Source organism: Sturnus vulgaris, chromosome 19, assembly GCF_052056855.1.
Source record: "Sturnus vulgaris isolate bStuVul1 chromosome 19, bStuVul1.hap1, whole genome shotgun sequence".
NCBI lineage: Eukaryota > Metazoa > Chordata > Aves > Passeriformes > Sturnidae > Sturnus > Sturnus vulgaris.
The window spans coordinates 4,017,111-4,043,262 of NC_142261.1; the positions used below are offsets into that span (position 1 = coordinate 4,017,111).

General features: G+C 50.1%; 1 protein-coding gene across 3 annotated transcripts in view; it reads right to left on the bottom strand.

The window, feature by feature from the left end:
• CORO1C (coronin 1C) overlaps window positions 1-23,209 on the bottom strand; it is a 47,666-nt gene extending 24,457 nt beyond the window's left edge. Inside the window, exon 1 of one of the 3 annotated variants that reach the window (XM_014875008.2) lies at window positions 21,823-23,209. In XM_014875008.2, the coding sequence (XP_014730494.2) occupies window positions 21,823-23,194 (1,372 nt within the window). In that variant the 5' untranslated portion in view covers window positions 23,195-23,209. Of the gene's footprint in view, window positions 1-15,232; window positions 15,353-21,822 lie in introns of those variants that run through there. The other 2 variants (XM_014875009.2, XM_088176204.1) reach the window with 2 other exon arrangements.
• Between the last annotated feature and the right edge of the window lie 2,943 nt (window positions 23,210-26,152).

A 26,152-nucleotide genomic window follows, 5' to 3' on the forward strand; every position in this document is an offset into this window, starting at 1 on the left:
TTTGGGAAGAACTGAGGTGTTTGAGATGTCCACGGAAATGGAAATTGTTAATGATTTCTATCCTATTAAAGCTGAACTTAGGCTCCCTTCCTACTTCCATCAGTTACTGGAATTGTGTAATGCATTTTTTGTCAACTATTTCCCTCAGAGCACAAATCAAAGGCCTGGACACACCCCAGAACACCAGAGTGTGATGGGGAGTCATAAACCAGGAGCTGCTCTCCAGCTCCAGACAGCAGGTGAGAGCACTAAATAAAAGCATGGAATGCTTTGGGTTGGGAAGGACTTTAAAACTCATCTCATTTCACCCCATGCCATGGGCAGGGACACCTTCCACCTTTCCTATCCAATCTGGCTTTGGACACTTCCAGCACAATCCCAGCCTCACCAAATCATGCCTAAAGAAAAGGTGAATTTCAACTCCAAGATGCCCAAATGACAAGAACTGTTGTAGTCTCAAGGTTCATTTAAGACACATCATTAAAAACGCAGTTCCACACCCAGTTACTGATTTGTGTCGACTCATTCTTAGCCCTGTCACACAATTCCATCCCCAGGGCTCCTCCCAGAGCTGGGAGGGCTCAGCTGAACCTCTGAGTCCACGGCCAGGTGTGGCACTGAGCACCACACAAGAGCAGCATCACCCTCATCTTCCCACCATTCCAGATGACCCCAGGCCACCCCCAGGATATTGGGAATGTTCTGGGACACCACCAGAATTTGTGCCCAGTTCAGCCCTTTCCCACCTTGCAGCAAACCCTTCTCATCATCCTCCTGCACAGCTCATCCAGGAGCAGGGAAAAGGCTCCTGCTTTGTGCACGGTGGATTTCCAGGAGTGTTCATCCCCTGGCAACATTCCCACCCTGCTGTGAGTCCAGATTAAAATCAGATTGTTGGGAAGAAGGTAAAGTGAAGGTTTGAACTTGTCGTGCTGAGCCAGCACAGCAAATTGCCTGGAATTAAATCCCACAGAGCCAGGGGCTGGGAATGGGGCTGCTCCAATGCTGGGAATTCAGAGGTGATGGTTACAAAGGATTATTTGTATCACTTGGATAATTGTATCTCTTCTTCACTTGATCAATACCAGAACAGCAGGAAAAAATGTTCATTTCAAATATCAGATCTTCGGGATCTGTCACCCCATCCACTTCCATGGAAGAGAAACTCCCTTTACCCCATGGTGAAATCCTACTGCTTTATTTCCCTCATTTTCACCCATTGATACAAAGGCTAATCATTCGGTTTTCTATAAATGACTTTTTAAAAACACAAGAGAGTTCAGATGCCTCCAAAAATATCCCTATTTGTTCCAAAGGGATCTGTTGGAACACACCTTCCCTGCCCTCTTCCCCACCTACAGCTCATCATCCTTAGCAGGGACTCTGTGATGAACACATGGTGAGCAGCCTCCAAGTGCTCATTTCCATAGCAAAGGGAGTGATTCTTGGCGTTGGATCAGAGCCATTTTGATCTGGCTGCTCTCCAAGCAGAAGGAGGGGGGGAATGTGCTGGTTGTGCTTGGAAGGAGCAGCGACTGCAGCTCTTTCAGCTCACCAGGGAGAGCAGGTGAAAAACCCAACGTGGGGACTGGGAGCCTGAGCACCCCAAAAGAGTCCTAGCCCTGCCACAGACCGTCCCTAAATGGGAAGGGTGCTCAGTCTCCTCTTTGTTTCTCAATCCTGCAGTGAAGAGGATCCCCTCCCTTCTCCTCTTCCTCCTCACCCATCTCCAAGAAGATCCAGAGTTCAGTTTGGTTGGCACAGGTTCTCTCAGCAGAGTCACGGGCAGGAGCTCCAGGCTTGGCCAATTCATGGAATGGTTTGGAAGGAACCTGAAAGGTTCAGTTCAGGGACACCTCCCAGCCTGGCCTTGGACACTTCCAGGGATCCAGGGGCAGCCTCAGTTTCTCTGGGAAATCTGTGCCAGGGCCTCCCCACCCTCACAGCCAGGAATTTCTTTCCAATATCCCATCTAAACTTACCCTCTTTTGTCTTAAAGCCATTCCCTGTGCCCTGCCACTCCACCCCTTGTCCCCAGTCCCTCTCCAGCTCTCCTGGAGCTCCTTTAGGCACTGGAAGGGGCTCTGAGGTGTCCCTGGACCCTTTTCTTCTCCAGGTGAACACCCCCAGCCTGGTTCCAGCCCTCAGAGCAGCTCCGTGGCCTCTCCTGGACCTGCTCTAACAGCTCCATGTCTTTTTTGTGCCACTTTTAGCATTATCAGATGAGACACCAACACCTGAGATGATTCACCCTAACGAAAGGCTGATTCAACCTCTATGACACTTGCAAAAGGATGACCTGGGTGGTTCAGGGAACTTTAGGAAGTGACTTTGGAAATACCCAAGTGGGTAAGGAAGTGGATCCATGGCTAAGGGGGCTATGCTGGGGATTTTCTCTTAGGAAGTAGACTTGGAGCATAAGCATTAAAAAAAAAGAAGTTAATTACATCATTATCTATGCTGTTAAACCTTGGCTGAGGAACCATCTCCATCCACTTGCTAGATAGAATATATTTTTGGGGGGTAAAGTGCAAATTTAAAGGATTTAAAACCTCCTGACTGGGAGCTGAAAGGCCTTTAAATTTTGCCAGAGTTACAACCCTCAGCAAAATTAAAACAGAAGCATTGGACACCCTGCAAAGGCCTCCACAATAGAAGTGCTGACAGATCTACGGCTGCTGAGCTCCTGGATCCCTGTGAGCTCGGCCACACACGGCATCTTGGTGGGGACAGAGGAATGAGCCTTCAAATCTCCTATTTATTCCCTCCTTGAGTGACTTCCAACTGAATTTTACCTAAACTTTGGGTTCATCTGCCAGTCTGAACAGCCCAGCCCTTGTGGCAGTTTCTAAAAGGAGCTTGGAAAGGCTGGATGCCACCGGCCCCGCTCACACAGGGATACTTTTCATTCCACTCCTTTCTGATCTCCCATCATGATGTGTCACAAGAGCTACCATGAGTTTGCCCATTTTCCTGTTTTTAAAGGATTTATCTGTCTCAAGAATCCAACAGATGGATTTCTGTGGCTTCGGAGGGTTTGCAGCCTGCTTATGCAAGAGGAAACGCATCCTGCTAGGGAACACTTACAGGAAAACCCCCCACTAATGGCAAAATCCTGCTCAGCCCATGTGATTGTGATCCCTTCTGGAAAGGGAGGCATTGGAATAAAAGGCCAGTTGAAATCAGACAGCCCCAGGCTACTGTTAGGGGGGGGGGGGGGGGGTGAGGAGATACAAATCCAGTGGATAGAGAGAACAGCATTTATAAAAGGTTGGTACTTGAGACTGAAAAAGCTCTTCCTTAAGTGAACAAAGTCAAGTTGCAGCTGTTGATGGTGAATCCCCAAACTCCCAGTCTGAGGAGCTTTGGAATAAAGGTCCAGCCTTAATTATTAAAAAATGAGAAACAGATTAAGAAAAATAAAAATTAAGAGGTCAGTGGTTGGACGTGATGATCTTAAAGGTCTTTTCCAATCTCAATAATTCAATGGTTCTATAGGCAGTGCACCAGCAGCAATTATGAATGTTATTATGGGATGGGTGGGGTGCAAGGGCCAGCAAGGACAGGGGATGGTCCCATTGGTGAAACTGAAACATGGGAAAGCCCAGAGGATTCCCAAGTACCAACTGTGTTCCAATGTCATCCTGAACAGCTGGGCTGAGCCACTTGGGCCTCATCAGCAAAACCTCATCAGCAGGCCAGCTCTGTGCTCAGAGCTGGTTTTATAAAAAAAAATAGGAAATATGTTATGTGCCTTCAATGCATAACTAGCACAAATCCTAAACCCAAACCATGGATGTTCCAACCTGCCCCTGGCATGGAGAGAACACCCTCTGGGAGCAGAGCTGAGCCACATCTGCAGAGCAGTTGGCCACCACAGAGAGAAGCCCACAAGGAATCTGCTCATTCCCTCCTCGGAGCACTTTGAACGTCCTGTGGAAGATAAGGTACAGAGCCACACATGGAAGGGAGGACAGAGGCATTCAGAGGGTTTGAGGGCATTCAAACACCACCATCCCCTCGTGCTCCTCAGGGCAAGGATGGCTCCATCCCACCCAAGGGAGCAGGGACTGAGCCAACAGCTGCACCCCAGTGAGAAAAGGCACAGAGACCTCCAGGTTATTTCCTAATCACTCCCTTCTGGTATTTCCTCACTCCAGAGCCTTGGTTGTGCAAGCTCTGGGGTTCTCAGTGACCCAGGGCCATGCCCAGGCACACACACTGCCCTGGGCTCAGTCCAGCTGCACACCTATTCCAGGGAAATCCTGCCACCACTGTCACCAGTATGTCACCAGCAAGGCTGCAGGAGGAATTTGTATCATAAAATCCCAGAATGGTTTCAGCTGGAAGGGACAGAAAGGCTCACCTAATTCCACCTTCTACCATGGGCAGGGACACCTTCCACTAGCCCAGGTTGCTCCCAGCCCCATCCAACATGGCCTTGGACATTTCCAGAAAAGGGGCAGCCACAGCTTCTCTGGGCACCCTGGGCCTCACCACCCTCACAGGGAAGAAATTTCTCCTAATATCTCCTCTAAACCTACCCTTGTTCAGTTTGAACCCATTCCCCCTCGTCCTGTCACTCCATGCTCTTGGAAAACTTCATCTCCCTCTCCAAATACCCACGGAATCAAAGAACTCAGTCTCGTGATACGAAGTCGTGCAAGACTTGGGCAAAGAAGGAAGTGGGGGAAAAAAATGTCACATGGCCACAAGAAGTTCAGCTCACCCCACAACTTCACATGAAAGCTCAGCAGAAAAAGGGAACAGCCACAAATGCCTTGATGCAGTTTCTGTGCTTTTAAACACAATTCTATTCCCTCTGTGTATCCCTTTCCCAATCAATCCATATCCAGTCCATTGCTGACAGAACTGTTGTTTTCAGCTGTTCAAAGTTATTTAAAACAAAGGTGAACACTACTACAGATGGTCACAATTCCAAAACACATCATATTTGTGTGCAGATTATTTTCAGTCTTTGGTTACTTGAGCCTAGGTTGAGCAAGACCCTGCCATCTGATTTCACTTCATTTTAAAGACAAAAAGCTGAAATATGAACTTAATACTGAAATTTCCAGCTGTACTACCACTGGCAAGATTCTATTTTGGGATGGGAACCTAAACCACAAACTACCAGGGAATTTGATTATATCTCAACTGGGGAGCCCAGCACATTCAAAAACGTAACACAACCCAAACTTTGAATAAGCTGAAATTTCTGTTCTGGATGAAGCACAAGGTGTTGGCTGCAACCTGTGAAACACTTGATACAGCTCAGGATTTCAGAGCTGTAACCTGAAATGAAAACCTTTAGAATATGAAGAACTCTTAAGTCACAAGTGCCTGTAGAGCTCAAATCTCCCAGGATCACTAAGAAGGACTCGATATTTCCTGAGGGTTTACCTGTGTGTGCTCATCTCACATCTCCCCTCTGGGGCTATTTTCACTTCAAGATTTCCAGGGATACAATTCATCTTCTTGGGGAAATCACCTGGTTGTGGAAGGTGTCCCTGCCTGTGGCAGGGAGGTGGAATGAGATGAGCTTGAAGCTTTCTTCCAACCAAACCCTTCTGGGATGATCTTACCACTCCCACACTTTGTCACTGTATCTCCACATCCAGCATTACATCATTGACCATAATTTGCAGTGACAAAAGGACGCCGCAGTTAAAGTCATTACCCCGAACTGAGAGCGTTGTCTGGCTTCATTTAATCTGTGTCATTACCAGAAAGGCAGGGCAATGAATGCACACAAAAATCATTACACAAAATAATTCAGCAGGAGCCATAGCAGGATGGGGAAGCAGCAAAGGGAGACACCAGCAGGAATGGGAGTTTTCCTGCTGCACTGGAGCAGCAGCCTCCAAAAAGCCTCTTTTTTTTAGGTTTAGATCTTTTAGAGCATCCTCTGTCAGCTGGCACTAAAGCTGCCCCACCACAGAGGTGGTGGGGGAATGTTTTAGGGAATGTTACCACAGGCTGGGCAAAAAAGGGTATTAAAATGAAAAGAGAGCAAAGTGGAGATAAAAATAAGGGATTGAAACTCAGGACAAAACCTTATAAAGGCAAGTAAAATACAAAATACAGGGCTAAGAGAGCAGGGATTGAACATTCTAGGTGCCTCAGTGTATTCAGATCCAGGCTGAAGTATGGAAGATGTCCCTGCCTGTGGCAGGGGGTGGAATGAATTGAGCTTTATGGTCCTTTCCAACACAAACCATTCTGGGATTCTGTGATCCCTGCATTTCAGCTTGCACTTTTGCTGCCAGCAGAGACAGTTGCACAGTGGTTGGACACCACAGAAGCTTTTTACTGGACAAGGAAAGGAAAACCTCCCACACACCACACACTCCCACCTCTGACCACAGAAGGCCGTGGCCTTTCACATGATCCCCTCCAAAAATCCTTCCTTTTCTTTTCCACTGGAATAAACACCAGAGAAGCTTCTTTGCACACTGTATCCCCATCCACGGACAGAGACAGAGCAAAATCCTGAATCACAGACACCACAGCAGCCCCAGGGATGCTCCTGACACCCGTGTGAGCAGCCGTGGGGAGGAGGGAAGAGCAGGGCTCCACACCACACTGTGATCCCCAGGGAAACACAAGCAGGAGCACACAGCTCTCCCAGGATTCCAGCTAAGGGAAGCCAGTGATAAAATGCTTCTCCCCAGCACTGACCTAGTTCTCTTATCAGAGCTAAGAGGGAAGTAGCAATCTGGTCAGAGCTGCTGCCCCAACCCACTGGATTCCTCTCTCACTTGAAGGTTACATGCCAGTGTTTTCCAGACCATATTCCTGAGATACATTGGAGGCTTTTCTTTTTTTTTTTTTTTTTTTTGGGCAAAGGTTGGTGGTTACAAACAGAAGAAGAGCTGTTCCCCAGCACAGCTTCATGAAATTCTCATCAAATCATCACCAAATCCCAGCATTCCCAATCAACCAAGCACCTTTTTCTAACAGAGTGCTCACAGCAGTAAAATGCTGTGTTTTCATCTCTGTTTTCTCCTACAGCTCAAAGCAATCAAATCTGCCTAAAAGAAATCATTTTTCATGAGTTTCTCTGTGTGTGACAGAAGAGCTCACCAGTAGCACTAGACCTGACACTCAGCTCATACACAGGATTTCTCTGTCCTCTCTGATGGTGGATTTAAGGAGAAGTCAAGCAGACAGCAGCTCCCAGGTGCTGGGAGCCTAAAGCACAGAAATAACAACACCTGCAGGATTTCCCAGGATTCTGCTGGAGTCAAGAAGAGGTGCAGACGTAAAGGGAACTCCATTAACACTGTGTTTTCCAAGCACAGCTCCTGGTAAACTCCAGTGGACGTTATTGGGAACACTACCCTGCTTCTCCTCACTTACTTAATTGGATCATTCCTTAAAAAATGACCAGAAGATTTCGTGGGAGTAGAAATCCCAGAATGGTTTAGATTAGAAGGGACCTTAAAGCTCATCCAGTTCCTCCCCCTGCCATGGGCAGGGACACCTTACACCATCCCAGGTTGCTCCAAGCCCCATCCAAGCTGGCCTTGGACACTTCCAGGGATTCAGGGGCAGCCACAGCTTCTCTGGGCACTCTGTGCCAGGGCCTCCCCACCCTCATAGCCAGGAATTCCAATAGCTCATCTAACCCTGCCATTCCCTCTTGCCCTGTCACTCCATCCCTTGTCCAAAGTCCCTCTCCAGTTCTCTTGGAGCCCCTTTAGGCACTGGAAGGGACTCTAAGGTCTCTCTGGAGCCTTTTCTTCTCCAGATGAACACCCTCAGCTCTCCCAGCCTGGCTGCATGGCAGAGGGGCTCCAGCCCAATCCCTAAAGGAATTGACAAGCTGTTTTCTATTTCTCAATTGCAACATCCCTTGGCATCCATAGGAAAAAATTCTAAACATGAAAGGTGTTTTAAGAGATAAACAGTCTCACAGATAAAAGGTTGCAGTTGTTCTCCCAGAGCTCTGCATCATCAGGGAACCAAGACCTGCAGAACCCTCTGCTCCAAACACCAAATTAACTGGGACACAAATTCCTCCCAAATCCAGAATAAGGCAGAAACAACAGATCAGTACAACCAAGGCTCCCAAAGAGCCTGGCCAAGAGTGAGTCAGACTGACCAAGTGAGGAGCAGCGTTCTCCACATGACCCTGGCCTGACCACAGCGGCTCCAAGCTCTGCTGGACCCAGCACAACTCCCAGACCTGCTGGAGCTGCCTAAGGGAATGTGACCCAGGAGCAGAGGGTGAGTGCAATGGCAGCTCCTCATGGATTAACAGCACAGCCACACATCTCCTGCTGGAACACAAAAAGGATGGGCTGGAGTCCTGGAGAACGTCTCAGGTAGACTGGAGGTACAGCACAGAGCAGCGTGGTCCATCACATTGGAATTTCCAGTGGACACACTCTGCTCCAAAAAGTCACAATGAGCTTGGCTGGCACATCCTGAGCAACACCCACCCAACAGGTGAGGCCCCCACACTGAACTGCTTTTAATGTTCACAAAATAACCCCAACAATGGTGAATTGTCAAAGACAAGACAACATCCTCACCCCAGGACGTGGGAGGCTCGGGCTGGACAACGCCAACATCTCAGATTTTAATGCAGTACAAACAAGCTGCAAAATGAATCTCAGTGCTCCCAGTTGGAACTGGCGTGTGTTTCTCCACATTTCCATTTGCTGTCCTGCCAGCTCTTCTGGCCAAGCAGCCTATAATTCCAAGAGCACCATTGTCATTCCGTCCTGTTTCCGTAACGTGCAATTTGAAATCAGGGCTGGGGGAGGGAGGACAGGGCCGGAGGAAGCTGGAACTCAAATCCAGAGAGTTCAATCTGCTAAGTTGATTTTACATCCCTGTCTCATGGTGCCAATTACAGCCCCCCAAACATCTGTTTTAGCAGAGGCTTCCAAGTTCAAACACATTTCCTCTGTCCTACAGATGTCCTTTGTCACTGACCTGTCCTGGGATGACAGCGAGGGGGCACAACCCAGTGTCAAACCATGAGGGTGACACAAAGCACTTTTCTTACTTCTCTGAGCAGGCAAGAAACCAAAAAGTTCACTTAGGGAAGTAGATTTAGTCTGTTAAGGAGATTTAATAAACACTCTAGGCTGTGAAGACAGATTTCAGATCCAAGAAGGAAAAACATCTTCCTACCCCTGTCCTTGACACCTCCATGGCACCACCTCCACCTCTGAGCTTCCCTGACAGGGAGAATCACACCCATCCCAACACTGGGCAAAGGCTCATTCCTTGGGGAATTCTTGGACCTTCAGCTGGCTGCTCTCAGCTGGAGAACTGGTTTCAAGTGAAGAATTACAGCCTGTGCCTTGATGACCTTTAAGCTTTACTCACCTGTTGGCTTGACAGTCACGTTGCTGCACGTGCAAGCCACACTTCCAGTCCTTTGGGAATCCCTGTGGCATTTCCAGCAGACAACAGAATTACACCCAGATAAGCCCAGCTGGTTTTTATGGGAGCTTTCAGGGCACTTAACAATTCCCTGAGTAGAGCAGAAGATGGATGTGGCAAAGCAGGCATACAAAGAACAAAAAGATAACCTTTACCCCCAAAGAAACATCAGGGAGCCAAGGGAAAAAGGGAGAGATAACCCCAGGGTAGGCTGACCCTAACCAAGGACACCCACCTTTAACAGCAGCACCTTAAAACACCACACAGAACAAATTGGTCCGGAAAGGAGCAATTTTCCTGGCAGTGGCCAGGAAAAAGATGCTTGGAAGCACAGCAACACTGAGCTAGAGGAGTTTTGTGCCCACCCTTCAGGCTGTGCTAAAGCAGAATATATTGCAGAGGAATGTCTGGCAACTTGTGTTTGCCTAAGCTGGCTCAGGATTCTCTCCTGCCTTGCAAATTGATCTCAGCAGATCCAAAAATTCAAATAAACCTTAAAAAGTATCACTGAAAACTTTAAAAAAATGTAATACAACTCCTGTTTTGAATGAGACAGCTTTGGGCCTCCAGCCTCCAAGGTATGGTATCATTAATGTAAGTACTGCAGCAGGGAATTAAGTAAGAAATTAAGACTTTAAGAGTGTAACAATGGTCATTTATCCACATGTACACATCCCACCACGTGTGCTGGGGCAAATACCTGAACCATGTGTAAAACAACAACTCCATTTAGTATTCCCAGCCCAGTACCTGCCAGACCCTGAGTAAAACCTCATGTGTGTCACCTCACATTCCCAGCCTGGAAAGGAGGATACTAATCTGTTTCACACAGGTATGATGAAAAATGCCAAGGAAATGCCAAGTAGACACCCTGAGTCAGCTGGGGGATCCAGATTCCAGCAGGAAACAACAGACCATAAGGGCTTTTTAAGTATTTAAAGTGAAAATGGGAAAAAAAATGCAACTCCAGGAGGTAATTCCAGCCCTGAGCAGGTGCCTGAGCATTGAGCCTTTGCTGATGACAATCTTCCCTATCAAGCCATCATCTGCCCAGCATGGCCAGTTTGCCCAGCTCCCAAGGGACATGCTGCTTACTACAGATTGAATTTGTTACTGCCTGCTAATCCCTGGAGCTGCTAATTACACCCATTATCAGTTTGTCCAGCTTCCAGACCTGGCACACTGCAGGATGTCAAGTCCCTGTTCACACACTGGTTTGGGTGAGCAGGGACCTTAAAGCTCATCCCATTCCACCCCTGCCATGGTCAGGGACACCTTCCACTATCCCAGGGTGCTCCAAACCTCATCCAACCTGGCCTTGGACACTTCCAGGGATGGAGCAGCCACAGCTTCCCTGGGCACCCTGTGCCAGGGCTTTGCCACTGTCACAGGGAAGAGATTCTTCCTTAAATCTAAGTCAAAATTCCCCTCTTTCAGTTTGAGTCCATTGCTCCTTGTCCTGTCAAGAGAGTTCCTGATGAAGGAATGCTCAGGAATGGGACACTGCAAAATGTGCTGCTTTAATGCTGCAGATTTTTATGTTTATTTGGGAGAAACAATGGATTTTCAAGGACTCCGGAACACGGTCTCTATGGCAACTGTATGCAGAACCAGAGGGAGGGAGGGGAAGTTCCCCTATTTCCAAATACTCAGAATTGAGTGATTTGAAGTCCATTTCCCAGGGATTACTTAAACCAGGAACTGCAGGTGCAATGCACTGTCCAGGTTCACACAGGGATGCAAACAAGGAGTAGCTTCAGGCACACCATTCCCATGGAGTTTTAGGAAATCCTGCTCAGACACATCTGCTATAAATGCAGAAATGGCTGCCTTAATATTCAGCTCAGAAGAATTATTACACCTATGTGCTCGTTCCTACAGAGATGGCAGCCAAAATCTGGAAAAAACACAGGGAAACCCTGGTCCTTCCTAAGGGGAACATTTGGCCTCAAGCACAGCTCAGCAGCACTCCAAGGAGAGCTGTGAGCTCATCTCAGCATCAGGCTGAGCCTTAATCACTTTAAGTCAGATCCCACCACTGGTTTATTTCCATTGCTCTTCCAAATTCAATTATTAAAAAAGGAAAACAAGACAAACCTAATTATGCTGGGCTGAGAGGCCCAGCTCAATGTCAGAGTCATTACAACTTCTCCCACCAAGAGCCATCAAACGTCATCACAGGCTCAGCAAAAAGCAAATTAGAGATCACTTATTGTTATCACCAACAAAACATGGACTGAGACAAAGCCTGTGGTGTTGAAGAAGCAAAGTGGTCATGCTGAAGAAATTGTTCTTTCCCTAGTGCAGCTGATTCTGCCTTGAGTCCCTCTGTAAGTCATCAGCACAGAGGAGAAATGGTCCAAAAGGCCATGTTTTGTCACTTTGTCACATCAGCAGCCTTCAAAAACCACAGGTTTTCCCTTTGCAGGCAGCAGTAAATGCCATTTTCAGTATTTCTCTGTCAAGCTCCTAACCTACAGAGCAGGATTTTAAAGTTTTCAGGCTGTTCCATCACAAAATCCTCTTCCATTTGAGGAGCACTTTGTGACTCCTTAGGAAGGTGTCTGCTCCAAGAGATCCCCCCTGTCTTACTGGCATCAGGAATTTCATGGGAGGGGGGTAAAGTAAAATTATCCACTTGCCCCACAGCCACCTTCTACTTTCCAGCTACATCATTATCTCCAGCCATTAATCCTGATTGGATTTATATTCCCTACACAACCCCACGAACACAACTAATGGCTGGTGATACAACTAATATTCCATTAGGATCCTCTCCAGACAATTTTTTTTCCTCCAAGGACAAGCCCTGCAAAGCTGCCAGTGGAACCTGGGGGCAGCTGAGCAGTTCTGTGTCACGCTGGTATTTCTCATGCCTATGTGTGGTTTGAGATGAGAAAAGCCACAAAAAGTCATGTACTGAACAATTATAACCTCAAAAAGAAACAAATAATCCATTTTTTTGCATGGTTACTCACAGGAGGGAAAGCAGAACAAAGCAATCCTATTAACAGATAAAAAGAAAGGGCCCAGTAAACAATTCCCAACCACACTGGTGAAGCCAACACATCCAGAAAAATGGAATTTCATTGCTGCTTTCCTGAGTCACCCAGCTAAGCCTAAAACCCTTTTCTGCTTCATTTTAACTTGCTGTTCACCACCACCTGCAACTGTACAGAATGTGACAAAAACTCAGCAGTTCCCATCCTGTCAGCCCCAAGCCACCAGCTGCCTGACTCTTCACACAAGGCTCCAGGAGCTGCCTAAACTGAAGCTCTAAGCAGTTTCTAATGATACCGATTTCAGAGTTACCCACCAGAATACACCAGCCCAGAAATATTAAATGGGGGAGACTACAGGGAGCGAGCTAGAAGAGAGCACAGACATTTAATTCTTGTTCCTATGCCCTGCAAAGGCTTAAACTGGGGCACTTCAAATCCTCGGTGAGTTTCTGTTCCAACACATCCTCGGAGAAGGGCTCAGATTATCACAAATGCCTCAGTAAAACAAAATCAAAACAAACAAACCCAGACTTTAAAAGTCAAGTGAAAATGTGCCTGTGAGCTTGCCCAAGAGGACATTCCTGGCCCTGGGAGTGGTGCACTGATGACCTCACCGAGCTGCAAACCCAGGCCAGGAAGTGTTTAGCTCGTGTCTTCAGAATAGGAAGCTGGCATCGCAGGGATATTCCTCAGAATCGATCACCAGATGAAAGCCAGGACCATAAATTCCCTCCACATCACAACACAACATTTTGGTTTAATGAGCCATTATACAAAGCCCTCGTTAAAGTCGAATGCTGGACGTGGCCACCACGATGTCACCGAGGGCAGAGCTCGGCACCCTGTGCTGCATCACCCAGGGAAAAGCTGATATTTCCCCCTTCTGCACATTCCTCCTCATTGCCATTAAACTGAATCCCTGCCTTTTGCTTGGAGTGAATCCCAGAAGTGACAGATGCAATAAGCATGAAGATTTCACTTGAAAAAATCCAATGATGTTTGAAAAGACAGCTCGGGAGAAGACAGAGCAATGCCAACAGAGAACACAAATGCTGATTAAAGCAATCTGGATAAAAGGCTACAAGTGACCATTGAAAAATTACTATTATGAAGTGCTGTAATGAAACAAACACCGAGCAAATGCTGCCTGATGTGTCCCCGAGTGTGTCAGGTCTTACTAGGGCTACTGAAAACACAGAAAAACACATATATCCAAAATAAACAGGCATTGCCACAAAAGTATTTGATCTTCTACCTTTGTGTACACAGTCCTTAGCAAACACCACTATTAGCTGCAATAAAACCTTCCTGCAAGCACACAGCCATCTGGATTTTTCAACCCCCTTGAGCAGAAAAGATGATTCAATGCTCGTTATTCAAATGAAAATGGAATAAACCCTCTCCTGCCTCCCGCACACAACACCCGCTGCTTTCCCCACATCCAAACACGCTTCTCCCAGGACACGCTGTGCCACTTCACACCATTTTCCCACACTCCAGAGCTCCCCTCGTGCCTGCCACGGAGGCACACAGACGGAGAGGATGGCACCAGGTAATTTGGGAACAGCCTGGCCTAAAATTAAAACAAAATCGGGAAATTCAGCGGCGGACCGAAAAATCAACTGCAGCCCGCTGTGTTCAGAACATCCCTCTCTGATTTTGCCACCGTCTTTGGTTTTGCTCCCAGTAATCCCCACGCACATCTGCACGACCAGACGTGCTCAGACCAACTCCAGCTGCTAAAAAAACCCCAGCATATCACTTATCTTCAACAATAAAACTGCTTCCATCGGGTTTACTTTTCTTTCCTGGCACCTTTCACTGCCTTTTTTCATTTTCTTCTTTTTTCAGACCTGTCTCCTGTGCAGTCAGGCAATTATGGCATCACAATGTCCTACAGCTGAACCTCTGTGCGGTGGTGTCACACACCTGCCCACGTGTCCAAGACCTTCCTTCGTGCTGTTAATGGAATCGGTGGGAATTTCATAAAGCACAGGTATGGACTAACATTTAAATTCCAGCCTTTGGCATATCACAGTTAAACAATGTGACTTCCTGCATAGACAAAACAAAGCCTAGGGACATCTGCCCACTGCAAAGGGATAGGATGAGATGGTCCTTAAGGTTCTTTCCAACCCAAACCGTTCTGTGATACCCTGGTGATTCCATGACATGTCACACAGCCCAGGATTCCACACATCTCCTGCACAGCCTCGAAAGAGCCCCTAATAACGGCGTGACAAGGACCTGCCCTACGGGAGCCTCCAGAAAATAAACCCAAACTAAACCCCCATCAGAGCGCTCATCTTTTGTCCTCTGCCATGGTGCACGGCGGGGACGGGCGCTCCGGGGGCGGCACACGCCGGTGCCACCGAGCGGCTGCTGCATCGCCGGGCGGAAAAGAAGTCGGGGGGGGGAAAAAAATAAAAAAAAATGAAAGGAAAACATGCAGAACAAAAGCCCCCCAGCGCTGTCCCCGTCGCGGCATCAGGTGCGCGGCGGGAGCGCCCGGCTCTGCCGCCCCGCCCCGGGCTTGCCCTGCCCGGCGGCCCCGGCCGGATGCGGATGCGGCGGCGACCCCGCGCCGCTGCCTAATAAGGAGGGAGCGGGGAGCGGCCGGGGCCGAGGCGGTGTGGGGAGGGCGCTGCCGCCGCGGGCCCCGCGCTGACAGCGGCCGCCGCCTCACGGAGGGCTCGGCGGCCCCGCGCGGGAAGGGCCCGCCCGGCCGGACCCCCGCCCTGCCCGGCGCCCTCCGGAGGGCACCGCGCCTCCCGCCCAGCCGCATCCCCGCTCTCCGGTGCTCTCCAGTTCTCCCTGCTCGCCCTCACCGCCCCCGAACCGCACCGCGATCCCGAGCCGCCTCCCGCGTCCGCTCCTCAGCCCGGCGGAGCCGCCGCCTCCGCCTCCTCCTCCGCCCGCCGCCGCCGCCCGACTGAGCGCCGCGGGGTGGGGCGGGGCAGCGCGGCCGCGGGGCCCGCCCCCGAAGAGACCACGCCCACAACAGGACACGCCCCCTCTCTTCAGGCACCGCCCAGCCTCGCCTCACCCCCCGTGGGGGCGGGGCGAAGCTTTGAGCGACAGCTCTGTCAGCCAATGGCCGCGCGGCGCTCGGCACCACGCGCGGTCGCGCGCTCTCGGGCCCCGCCCCGCCACCCCTCAGCGGCGGGTGGGAGGCGGGAGGTCGTGAGGGACCTCCGCCCTGAGGGACCGGCCATGTCCTCCCTGTGGGCTAGTCCTGTCCGCTCTGAGGGACCGGTCATGTCACCCCTGGGGATCAGTCATCTTACGCCTGAGAGATCGGCCGTGTCTGCCCTGAGGGACTGATCATGTCATCCCTGAGGCACGGATCTCCCTGAGAGATTGATCATGTCCTCCCTGAGGCATAGATCATCTCAACCCTAAGGGACCGGTCATGTCCTCCCTGAGGGACCGATTGTGTCTTCCCTGAGAGACTGATAATATCGTCCCTGAGGGACTGATTGTGTTCTCCCTGAGGGACCGGTCATGTCCTCCCTGAGGGATCGGCCGTGTCTGCCCTGAGGGGTGACATGAGCCTGCTGTCCTCAGAGGCAACACTGAGGAGAACCAGCAACTTCTCAAGAAAACAACCGCGTCACCTCACGCTGTCACACCGAATCACAGCGGCTATGGTGAAAAAAGGACGGTGACAAAAACCCCTGCTAAAGACTGCAGAGCTCAACCCCAGCTGAGAACCACACTTCAACGAGACACCCAGGGCAGATGCTCTCCTCATTGCACTTGTAGTAAATTTATGGACGCTGCACTTTGAGGTGTAGGGTTTGTATCTGTGCTGTTCTGACAGGTGAGGCGAGCACTTTGCACACACACACACACCTGGCTGCTCACAGGTGACACCGCCACACTCGGGGCCACTGCGGCCTCAGGGAGCCCGAGGGGCGGGTGAACAACACCCGAGCAGAGCCCACAGCCCTCAGTGTTACCATACATGGCCAAAACCAAAACTCCTCGAGCTTCCTCATCCGTTTGGGCCGACGTTTGCACGTTCATTTGCATGTGGTTTGATGCTTAAGGGAGGGTAATGTTTCAGGGGAACATCACCTCGCTAATTCCTTTTCTAATCTTTCTGAATTTGGAGGAATATATGTCGTGATGAGCTGAGCTGAGAGCCCTCCTCTTCCCCCACGGAGTTGTGACAGGACCGTGAATTACCCGCTGTGGGTGATAGCTGGTGTTAAAACCCACGGAAAACCTCGGGGAGATACATTTGTCCTGGTCTGACTGTCACAGCTGATGGAAACATCAGTAGCTACAGATTAAACAAATGTTATCCTACATTTATTAACCTTTGACACTTAAATGTAACCGCTGATTCAACAAGCAGGAAAGCCTCTCTTACCTGCTGAGCAACACCTTGATAAAAAAAATTACACACAGAGATTAGAGTGGCAAGGCTGCACCCTTGCTCATGACAATTACCCTGAAATTAATCAATAGATTCTTTCTGAAAGCCAGTCCAGCACAATTACACCACCCTGCTCCCTCAAACAATCTCATTAAAGCAAAAAGAGAAGAAAATGGAAGCAGCCTTGGAGCAGAGCTGCAGGTAACTCAGAGTTTAAGGAGTTCAGGTTGTGATTCACATTTTCCACGTATGTACATGACGTGTTGAAGGTCACAGAATGAGTCAGTGATAGAGCTGAGAGTCCTGCCTGCCCATCCTTAATTTATTAAAAGTCTCAAACCTGTGGGGAGGGGTTAAATTTTATAAAACTGATTTTTTAATCATGTACCAAGCAATGCTTTAGCCTGGACTGGAAGACAAGGACAAAGGCAGCAGCACCCAGCACTTCCCAACAGCTCAGAACCAAGGAAGATTTTTGGCCTCCAACTGAAAAGAAAGTGGCACACAGAGGTCACAAAGTGAAATTTGTCCTGAGAAATCTGATTGAAGCCTAATCCTCTCAAGAGCTGCCTTGGGAAGGGTGGATCCTGCAGAGATGGAAATTCCTTGCTCAACACAGCACTGGAAGAGTCGCTAAGGATGGACTCAGGTGGAAATAACACCTGTGGAATTTTTGCCAGAGCTTCCTAAAACAGTTGGATGGAAACACTCCAAAGAACACCCAGATCCTGTCTGGGATTAACAAGCTGTTTAGATCACAAGGTGATGAAGAAATTACAGGAATTTTAGGCTGAATTCTCCAACAAACAGAAGAAACAGCTCAGGTTTTACATGTGCTCCTTGGTTGTGCTGTAACCACTAATTTTCATCACTTCAGATGAGTAAAACCATCCTAACAAACAATTTAAATGTTATCCACAGTGCTTCAAGGTAAACAACTTGTCAAAATATGCCACAAATCCTAATTTTTCTAAAGGAAAACCACCAATCCTTACAGCTACAAGGAGCAACACATTAAAGTTTGTCCCATTTTACCAACGCCCGGTTAGCACATTTTGCAGAAATTCAGGATTTATTTAAAAACTCACTTTTAGCCACCCCACATATTTTCCCCTCAGCTACATCACTGCAGGATTGCTGCAAACTATCTCAGAGCCTTTATACGGAAACAGCACCGTGGCTACAGACTCCACCTCTGAAACTTATGTCAGCTGCTAAATTTAGCTTCCTGCAAATATGCATCAATTCCATCCCTGCAATAAATCCCCCTGCTTTGCTCCTGGGATGAGCCTGATGTGCTTCCCGAGGACCACACTGGGTGTGTCCCACAGCCTTCCCCACCAAGGCCACGTTTATAGTTAGAGGAGGTAAAGAAACACCTGAGGCACCTTTTTTTTAGGAGAAATTTTGATCAATTTCTTCAGTTTGCTGTCTCTGAGCCATCCCAGAGTGGTGATGAACCCCATTTTTGGAACCTGTAAGGTCACTGGAGGGATGAATTTGTCTCAAATACTTTTGCTGAAATCCTCATTGCTAAATGTATTCTAAATGGAAGGAAACGGCTTAGGGAGGTTTTAGAGAGATCAGCAATTTAAAGTGCTGTTATTTTGCAGCTTAACTTCTAAATCAAGCACAATATGCCAGACAGGACAGTCTTGAACCCTGGGTTTGCAGGTATCCAAGTTATTAAGCTTTTCAAGGATTTTTATGTCCCTATTTATCTATTTACTTCCTGAAGCCTTTTGATTTATTATTATTATTATTATTATTATTATTATTATTATTATTATTATTATTATATTTACTTTATCATCATATTTATTTACTGGGAAGTACTAGGCTCTCCCACATGAAATGTGAACATTTTTATATTTCTCCTTCTATGCTTCCATAATTTAGGGATCCCATCAAGGCCAGGCCCTGCAGCATTGGGAAGAGCTGCTCCTGCTGAAATCAGGAATGTGATCTTACCTTTCACTTAACATTACAGGAATTTAGTGATTTTTAGTGCAGGGAAATGTTCCCTGCCCACAGCAGGAGGTTGGAATAAGAGATGGTCTTTAAAGCCTCCTCCAACCCAAACCATTCTGGGATTCTCTGAAATCTGAACCGATTGCAGTGACAAACCCTCCTCACTCCACTTTCTCCGTGTGGAATTAGATTTACTCTCAGCATTAATTTACTTTTCCTGCCTTAATTCCTCCATGTCCATGGGCACGGAGTGAGTCCCAGGGGCAGCTTTATGAAACTACTCCCAATCCCGGTTTTTAAGGGACATTTCCACGGTCATCAACTGTTGAGCAGCTGCCAAGACTAAATTGTTCTCAGAGCCACCACGTTAAGGGCTCTGGATAATGGGAAATCGATTCTGTCTGTGGCTGGGAGGATGTGCTCTGCCCAGGGAAGTGTTCCCCAGTTCCTGCAAAGGAGAGACAGGGAGAGCAAAATCCCTTTGGAGTGGCCTTGTTCAATCCTTGACCAGAAAGGGGAGCTGTAGAATTAGGGAATGAAGATAAGGAGAGCAAAACTTTCCATCAGATGCTTTGAAACAACAGCCAGGAAGGGAGAAGTGTCTGAGTGTGGCAGCAAGGAAAGAGGAAAACATGGATTAAAGGGCAGGGTTGGGAGCCAGCACCCCTGAGCTTTATTCCCAGTTCTGTGTGTCATGGAACCATCACTGTGCTACTTCCAGACCCCAGAACTGGGGTCATTCTCAACCCCCCTCCCCAAAGGGCAATAAAATCCAGTGTGGTGAGCGAGGGCCTGTGCTGCTTGGAAGGGCTGGAGGATGCTGGAGATGGATAAGGAATGAGTGAACATTAGGCCAGGATGTGCATTAATAATTGATGCTATGGTTATTAATGATTTACAATAGATTTCATCCAGTACATCTATTACTGCATCTCCCCACTCTCACACCTTTTGTGCAGTAATATCAGTGTCAGACACATCCCTCCCAACTCAGCTGGAAGAAAGGCATCCAAAAACGAGCTTTTACAGCAAAAAGAAACCTCTAATTTCAAGCTAATCTATTTCCTCGTGTATTTTTCTCCATCATTAGACAGGATTGTGAAATATATTTTAATTTCCTCTCTATTTCTGCAGTGAAGGGGAGGTAGGTCCCAATACCTAATTAAAATGTTGGGCCACCAAATAAACCCAAAGCAATTGCTTGCAACAGATGGGATTTCCTTTGTTGCTGTCTTCGGATGATTAACGAGGAGGAGAGAGACAAGAAAGCAGAACTGAAAAAAAAAGAAAAAAAAAAAAAAGAAAAAAAAAAAAGAAAAAGCAAGCTGTATTTTATTTACAACATAAATATCCTGGGATTGACAATTCCTAGCATCCTGGACAGCAGGAAAAAATCAGGCAGGCAAGGAAGGAGCCGGGGCTGGGTGCTGGGGTTCCTGGGCACTGATCACAGAGCCTCACTATTCAAGCACTTTGGAATTCTTTTGCCATCTTCTGTTTCTCTCCCTGCTGTCTAGGATCAGGTTGGACCAAAGGTGCTGGAAAAATCAGAGGTATAAGAAAGGAAACACATAAGGGTAAATCCACGTGAGGTTTCCATGTTTGAGATTTGGGAAGATCAATGTTTAAGCCAGCTTTTAAAACCCCAACAGACTGTCATGGATAGAGCAAAATGGGAAACTCTTCCTGCTCTTCTTCCTGCTCTAGTGGAAGGTGTCCCTTGCAGGGGGTGGAACGAGATGGGCTTTGAGGTCCCTGCCAACCCGAACCATTCGGTGTGTCTGTGTTTTTTTATTGCAACATTTCCACAGGTCAGCACCGAAATATTGTCTCAACCCTCCCTCCCTGTTTCCTCTGGAGAACAAGGAGGTTAAAATGTGTCAGGAGGGATGGGGCTGCAGCTGGTATTGCCCTGGGGAGGGAGCTGATTCCTTGTATCCCTTCTCACTCCCTCCTTCTGCCAGTCCTATGGCATCCACCTGCTCCTTCCATCCCGGCAAGGATGATCAACCATCCCAGTGCCCTGTGCGGCTGAGGGGAACGCTCCAGCTCAGCTCCGGTGAGAGCAGACACCCTCCCTCCCTCTGGAGGAGTGTGGAGATCCACGCTCAGACACCACCACCCTGCTCCACGCTCTGAGCCTGGCACTGCTTGCAGGGACAAATATCTCCCAACTCTATTTCTTTACATCGTGTCCTCAGCTGCTTCCTGAGAGCACAGGAGCTGCTTGTCATCCCTGCAAGGATTTTGTCATCCCTGACACGCACAAACTGTGGCACGTTCGCGCTCCGACTCTGTCGCGACAGTAACCGATCACACCTATTTTTTAAGCAGACTCAGTTCAAAGCCACCACAGATTTCCTGTGCCTTAAAACACTTATTTTCCCTTATAAGGAAATGCACAATTGCAGATTGTCACTGAACAGAAGATGGGAGTTAAGCAGCGTGGGTCGGGTGGCTCCTTGCGGGATCCAAACTCTCACATAAACACTCATTTCTATCTCTCCTATTTCTGCAGAGCTGCTGTTTTACCAGGAAAATTTCAAGAGAGTTCTCTTCTCCATATTTTTTTCAGTGAAAGGGTTTCCAAGTTGATGTCATTCTTCTGAAAGGCTTATTCAGTGAAGTCACAGTGCAGGAGAAAAAGAACTTAGAGAAAATAATGCTGCTTTTTTATAGCTAAAATAAAATTACATTGGCTCACCCTGTGCCTGCAGGGACAGAGGCAAATAATCCCACATGGCAGTGGGAGAACACATCCTATGGACACCACTGCACTGTAGCTGCTGTGAGAAGCAGTAAATTGTACTTATTCCTACACAGAAGTCTGATAAAACAAATCTTTCTCCAAAACAGTTTCACTGCACCAAGGGCTTTGAACCAACACCTGATTCCCATCCTGCCTCCTTAGGAGACTCCGCGTGCCCTGAGCACATCCCGTGTGTCACCCGGCTATTCCCGGCTGCTATTTCCCATCCACGGCCGTGTTCCCACCTGCCCTGGAACAGCGACATCCAGACCCCCCCCAGTTCCCCGGCAGAGCCAGGACCCCTCACTCCTCACCTTTTTTGGGCGCTGGTGCTGCTGCTGTCCCCTCCGACGCCTTGGGCTTTTCGAAGGTTTTCTTGGCATCGGCAACTTTAAGCACATTCTCATCCTCCTGACTCTGCCTCCCCTTCCGCTCCGGCTCCTCCGAGCCCCCTCCTCCCGCAGTCCTGCCTCCCGGGAGCAGCTCCGTGCCCGCCGCTGCCCACTGCTCCCTGCCAGCCTTGGCCTCATCGCCCAGGGGCTCCAGCAGCGCCTCCGTCAGCGCCACAGCCTTGCTCATACTCAGAGCCAGGCTCTCCTTGCTGTGGGTCCTGACAGGGGGGGCCGGGGGGGTTCTTTTCGGGATGAAGGAGTCGAGTTCATCATCTTCACCTCCGAGCTGCTCCCTGCTCTCCGCGAGCTGGCTGCTGCTCTGTCTCGAAAGCTTCCCGGTGTCTCTGGCCACCGGGGGATAATTTGTGACCGCAGGCACCATTCTCTCGAGGCTCTTCACTACCTGCTGGTCTGGCTCGGCCTTCCTGGCCGGATCCTCCTCGCTGGCCTGCCCGTTCTGGCACAGGTCAAGAGTTCCATCGGGCTGGGGGGCCAAGCTCCGCGCCTGCCTCAGGCCCTCGGCCGCCCTGCTGCTGTCCCTGGGGATGTAGGAGACAGGTGTGCCTGCCTCCTGCTTGTTTTGCAGGATGTAGTCCATGAGCTCGAAGCTGTCGGACCTGACGGGCACCATCGGCTTGTTCCCCTCCGCGGGGCCCTTGGGGCTCAGTTTGGTCACTTGCCTGCTCTCCACGCTGCTTTCTGAGTCCGAGCGGCTCATCTGCCTCCTCAGGACTCTTTCCAAGGAGTTGAGCCTGCTGAGACTGGGGCTTGCCACCTTCCCATCCCCTGCGTAGCCCTCCTGAATCAAGGGTAGCGTGTCCTCTGTCTCTTCCCATTCCTCCTCAGGTTCCGTTTCTGCCTCCTGGATGAGGCGGCGGTACTCGCTCTCCTCCAGCCTGTAGACCACCGGCCTCACCGTCCTGCCCGTGCCCACCCGCCTGGGCACCACCTCCAGCTCGTACACCTTCGGGGGGGCTTCTCCCTCCCGGCCTCTCCTGCACCCCTTGGATACGGGATGCTCTTCCAGGCACAGCTCCCCTGCCGTCCCCCGCTGCCCTCTCTGCCCGCTGCTGCTCATCTCCGACCTCTTAGCAGGGCCTGCGGTGTCGCTCCGGAGGTCGGGGAGGTCCCCCCGCTCCCGGCTGTGTCCCAGGCCCTCCTGGCTGAGCTGCAGCAGTGGATAATCCTCACACGTCCCTGCGGATTCTCCCCGGGAAGCTGGGCAGTCTCTCCCCCTCGCCTTACTTGTGTCATCCCGTAAATATCCATAGTTCTGCCAGGTGGAGGCTTCCATGGCCGGGAGCTCTGTCACCGTAATTCCTGGTTCCAAGTGCTTTGGGACTGGCCAGCCAAGATTTTTCCCACCTTGGGTCTCGGCAGGCTTTGAGCACCGCCTCCTCCTCTCTCCGCTCTGGGAGACGGCGGCACTTGGAAGCGTCGGAGCCTGGGTCATGTGAACCGGCGTTCCTTGGCCTCATGGCCAGCAGAGAGGAACATCCCGTTGGCACGACGGAGCCCGTGCTCTGCCACTTCTGACACCACACCCAGCACAGCTGATGCCACGCTGGTCCCTACCCAAACACATCCCACCTGGATAACTGGAAAAACCCCCTCCAGCTGCTGATTTGCTGGTCCATGGCACTTCGCAGTCAAGACTTGTTTCTCATCTGCATCCTTCTGCAGGGATTCTGCTCTTTCCTCATCCTAGTCTAGCAACAACTCCCCACGGTCCTGTGCAGCAATCCTGGCTTCCCTCCGATTTCGCTGCTTCCAGAGGGATTTACTGCCAGGCTGTCTGGGCAGGATCACCTCTGCCAGCTCCTTGTGGGTTCCACGAAGAGATGGAAATGCACATCCGTGCCCCTGGCACTGTTCCCTCCTCCCTGCCCCGTGCTTGTCGGACGCGGAACGGCTCCCCCACAGCTCTTTCCCTGGAAGCAGCACTCAGCCTTGGGCTGCGTCCCAGAGCTTGGGGGAGAGATGCAGCCTGCACAGAGCGTGCGGGGCAGAGCCGGAGCGGCTGCAATGATCTGCGGGAAAAACTTGATGGTAAAGGGAATTGCTGTGACAGAACGGCTGCCCGAGATAAACACGGGAGCCCGGCAGCAGCCTCAGACACAACTCCCTGAGGAGACTCCGAAACACAACTTATCAAAAATCCCTATTTACGCACCGGGCATTTCTCTAAATAACCCTCCCAGCAGAACGTTCCTCCCTTTGCATAACCCTCCGGAAGGCGGTGGAGCCGGAGAGCTGGAGGGCTCTAATCCGTTTGTACACAGCTGGGATGCCTGGCATTGCAGCGAGCCGCAGCTCCCAGCCCAGCCGCTGCCCCTGGGCTTTGCCTTTTATGGTTCCCCGAGCTGGGAAGCATCCCGAGGCAGGATGCAGGATGCACCTAGATCATCCCAAAAGAGGTGCACGCACTGGCACCTCTATGGTATCGGGGCTGAGTTACCCCATTGTCACCTAAAGAGTTGGCAAACAGGACTTGGCCTCAGCCCAAAGGCATCCCCTGATATTCCATGAGGCTGGAAAAGCCCGCAGGGCCTCATCCAGAGACCTGAAGGACCCAGCAGCCTCTGAGCACCATAGACACACAGCAGATGGACCATGGTCAGGATGCCACCACCTCGTCCTGTGTCAGGAGCGAATTCCAGCCACTGACGAGGGGAAGGAGTGAGGGATGAAGGTTATCCCAGCCCTTATCAGCCTGGAGCCAGCCAGGTCCCTTGCTGGGACAGTTCTTTATCAGGGCATGTTGCAGAGCTGCTCTGCACAGACAAAACCCCGTTTGTTTCCACTGGAAGTCTTAAATCCCTGCCCAGGCTGCCCAGAGCAAACACAACCAATTCCCAGTGGGATCAGGGCTGGTGGCCGGGCTCCTGCTGCTCCTGCCAACACCAGCATCAGGAGAACCTGGCAGCAGCAGCCCTGACAGGTAGAGAAATGCTGAGCAAGATGTGCTGGCAGGTGCAGGAGTGAAGAATTTCGCAGCCAAGCCACCTCTCCCATGGGATGAACTCACTCAACACTGGCACTGTGACCCGATCTGCAATTCCGGGTGTTCCCCACGAGCCCTCATGGCAAAATCAAATTCCTTCTGGGCTTCTCACAAACCTCCATGATTTGGGGATATTGTGGTGGTTTGAGCTTGTCCTGTGAGGGGACTGCAGAGCCCAGGGTTGGTGTGGAAGGGGCACGACCATGTCCTGGGACTTGCCCTGGGCGTTGCGTCCCCTGTTCCAGGGAACTTCCCGGAGCTCTGACACGGCACCAACGTGGTTCTGCTCCTGAGCCCTCTGCATAAAAGGAAATGGCAGCTGCTGCAGCGTTGCTGCTCCCTATCCTTCAAACAGAGGGAGGAAGAGACTTTTAGGGAATATGCACCGAGGCCTGAGCAAACCTGAGCAGCAGCACAGCTCGGCCGGTGCCCACTGCAGGAACCGGCTCCTCTGGCCTTGGCAGCGCAAACTCGCAGCTTCTGCTTAGAAAAATATTTACATTTCCACCTTCCCAGAGGCCAGAGTGGCTGTTCAGCCACGGCCCAGCAGGAAGGGACACAGAGGCATCATCCTGGGGCTGCAGGCAGATGGAGAACCACTGCCAGTGTGGAAATGCAGCCACAGCCCCCAGAGTCCTTCTCTGTGTGCTACAATCAGCCTTCCCCTCCGGCCAAACCTCATCTTTTTACCCAAAACCACCATTAAGGTACCTGCTCACCACCCCAACTCCACATGGAGCTGGAAAATGCTGGCAGGGAAGCATCTTCCCATCTGAGGGTCCTTGAGGAGATCAGCTTTGGAGCACCTGCAGCTCCTCCATGAGGGAGAGACCAGGGGCACAGCTGAACCCTGCACCTCCCCAGCACCTCAATTCCCAGCCACGAGGGCACCCAGTGCCAGACTGCCCCTGCCCACGGCAGCTCCAGGCTCAGGCATCTCCTTTGGTCAGTGAGGCTATAAATAAACCCTCCCTGGTCGCCAGAGAGAATTTGTGTTGCTCCAGATGTTGCCTGGTTTTGCCATAGCAACATCACAACAGGATGTAACATTTGGCAGTGAGGAACCGCTCTGAAAAGGACCAATTTCCAATCCTAACAAGAACAAAAAAAAGAGCCAGGGACTCACCGGCAGCCTGAGCACGCTCCAGCCATTGCACAGTCCCATGTTGTGGTTCCCTGCATCCAACCCACACCCACCTCTGGAGCTGGGAACGGCTCCGTGGGGAGGCTCCATCTTTGGGAAGCTGA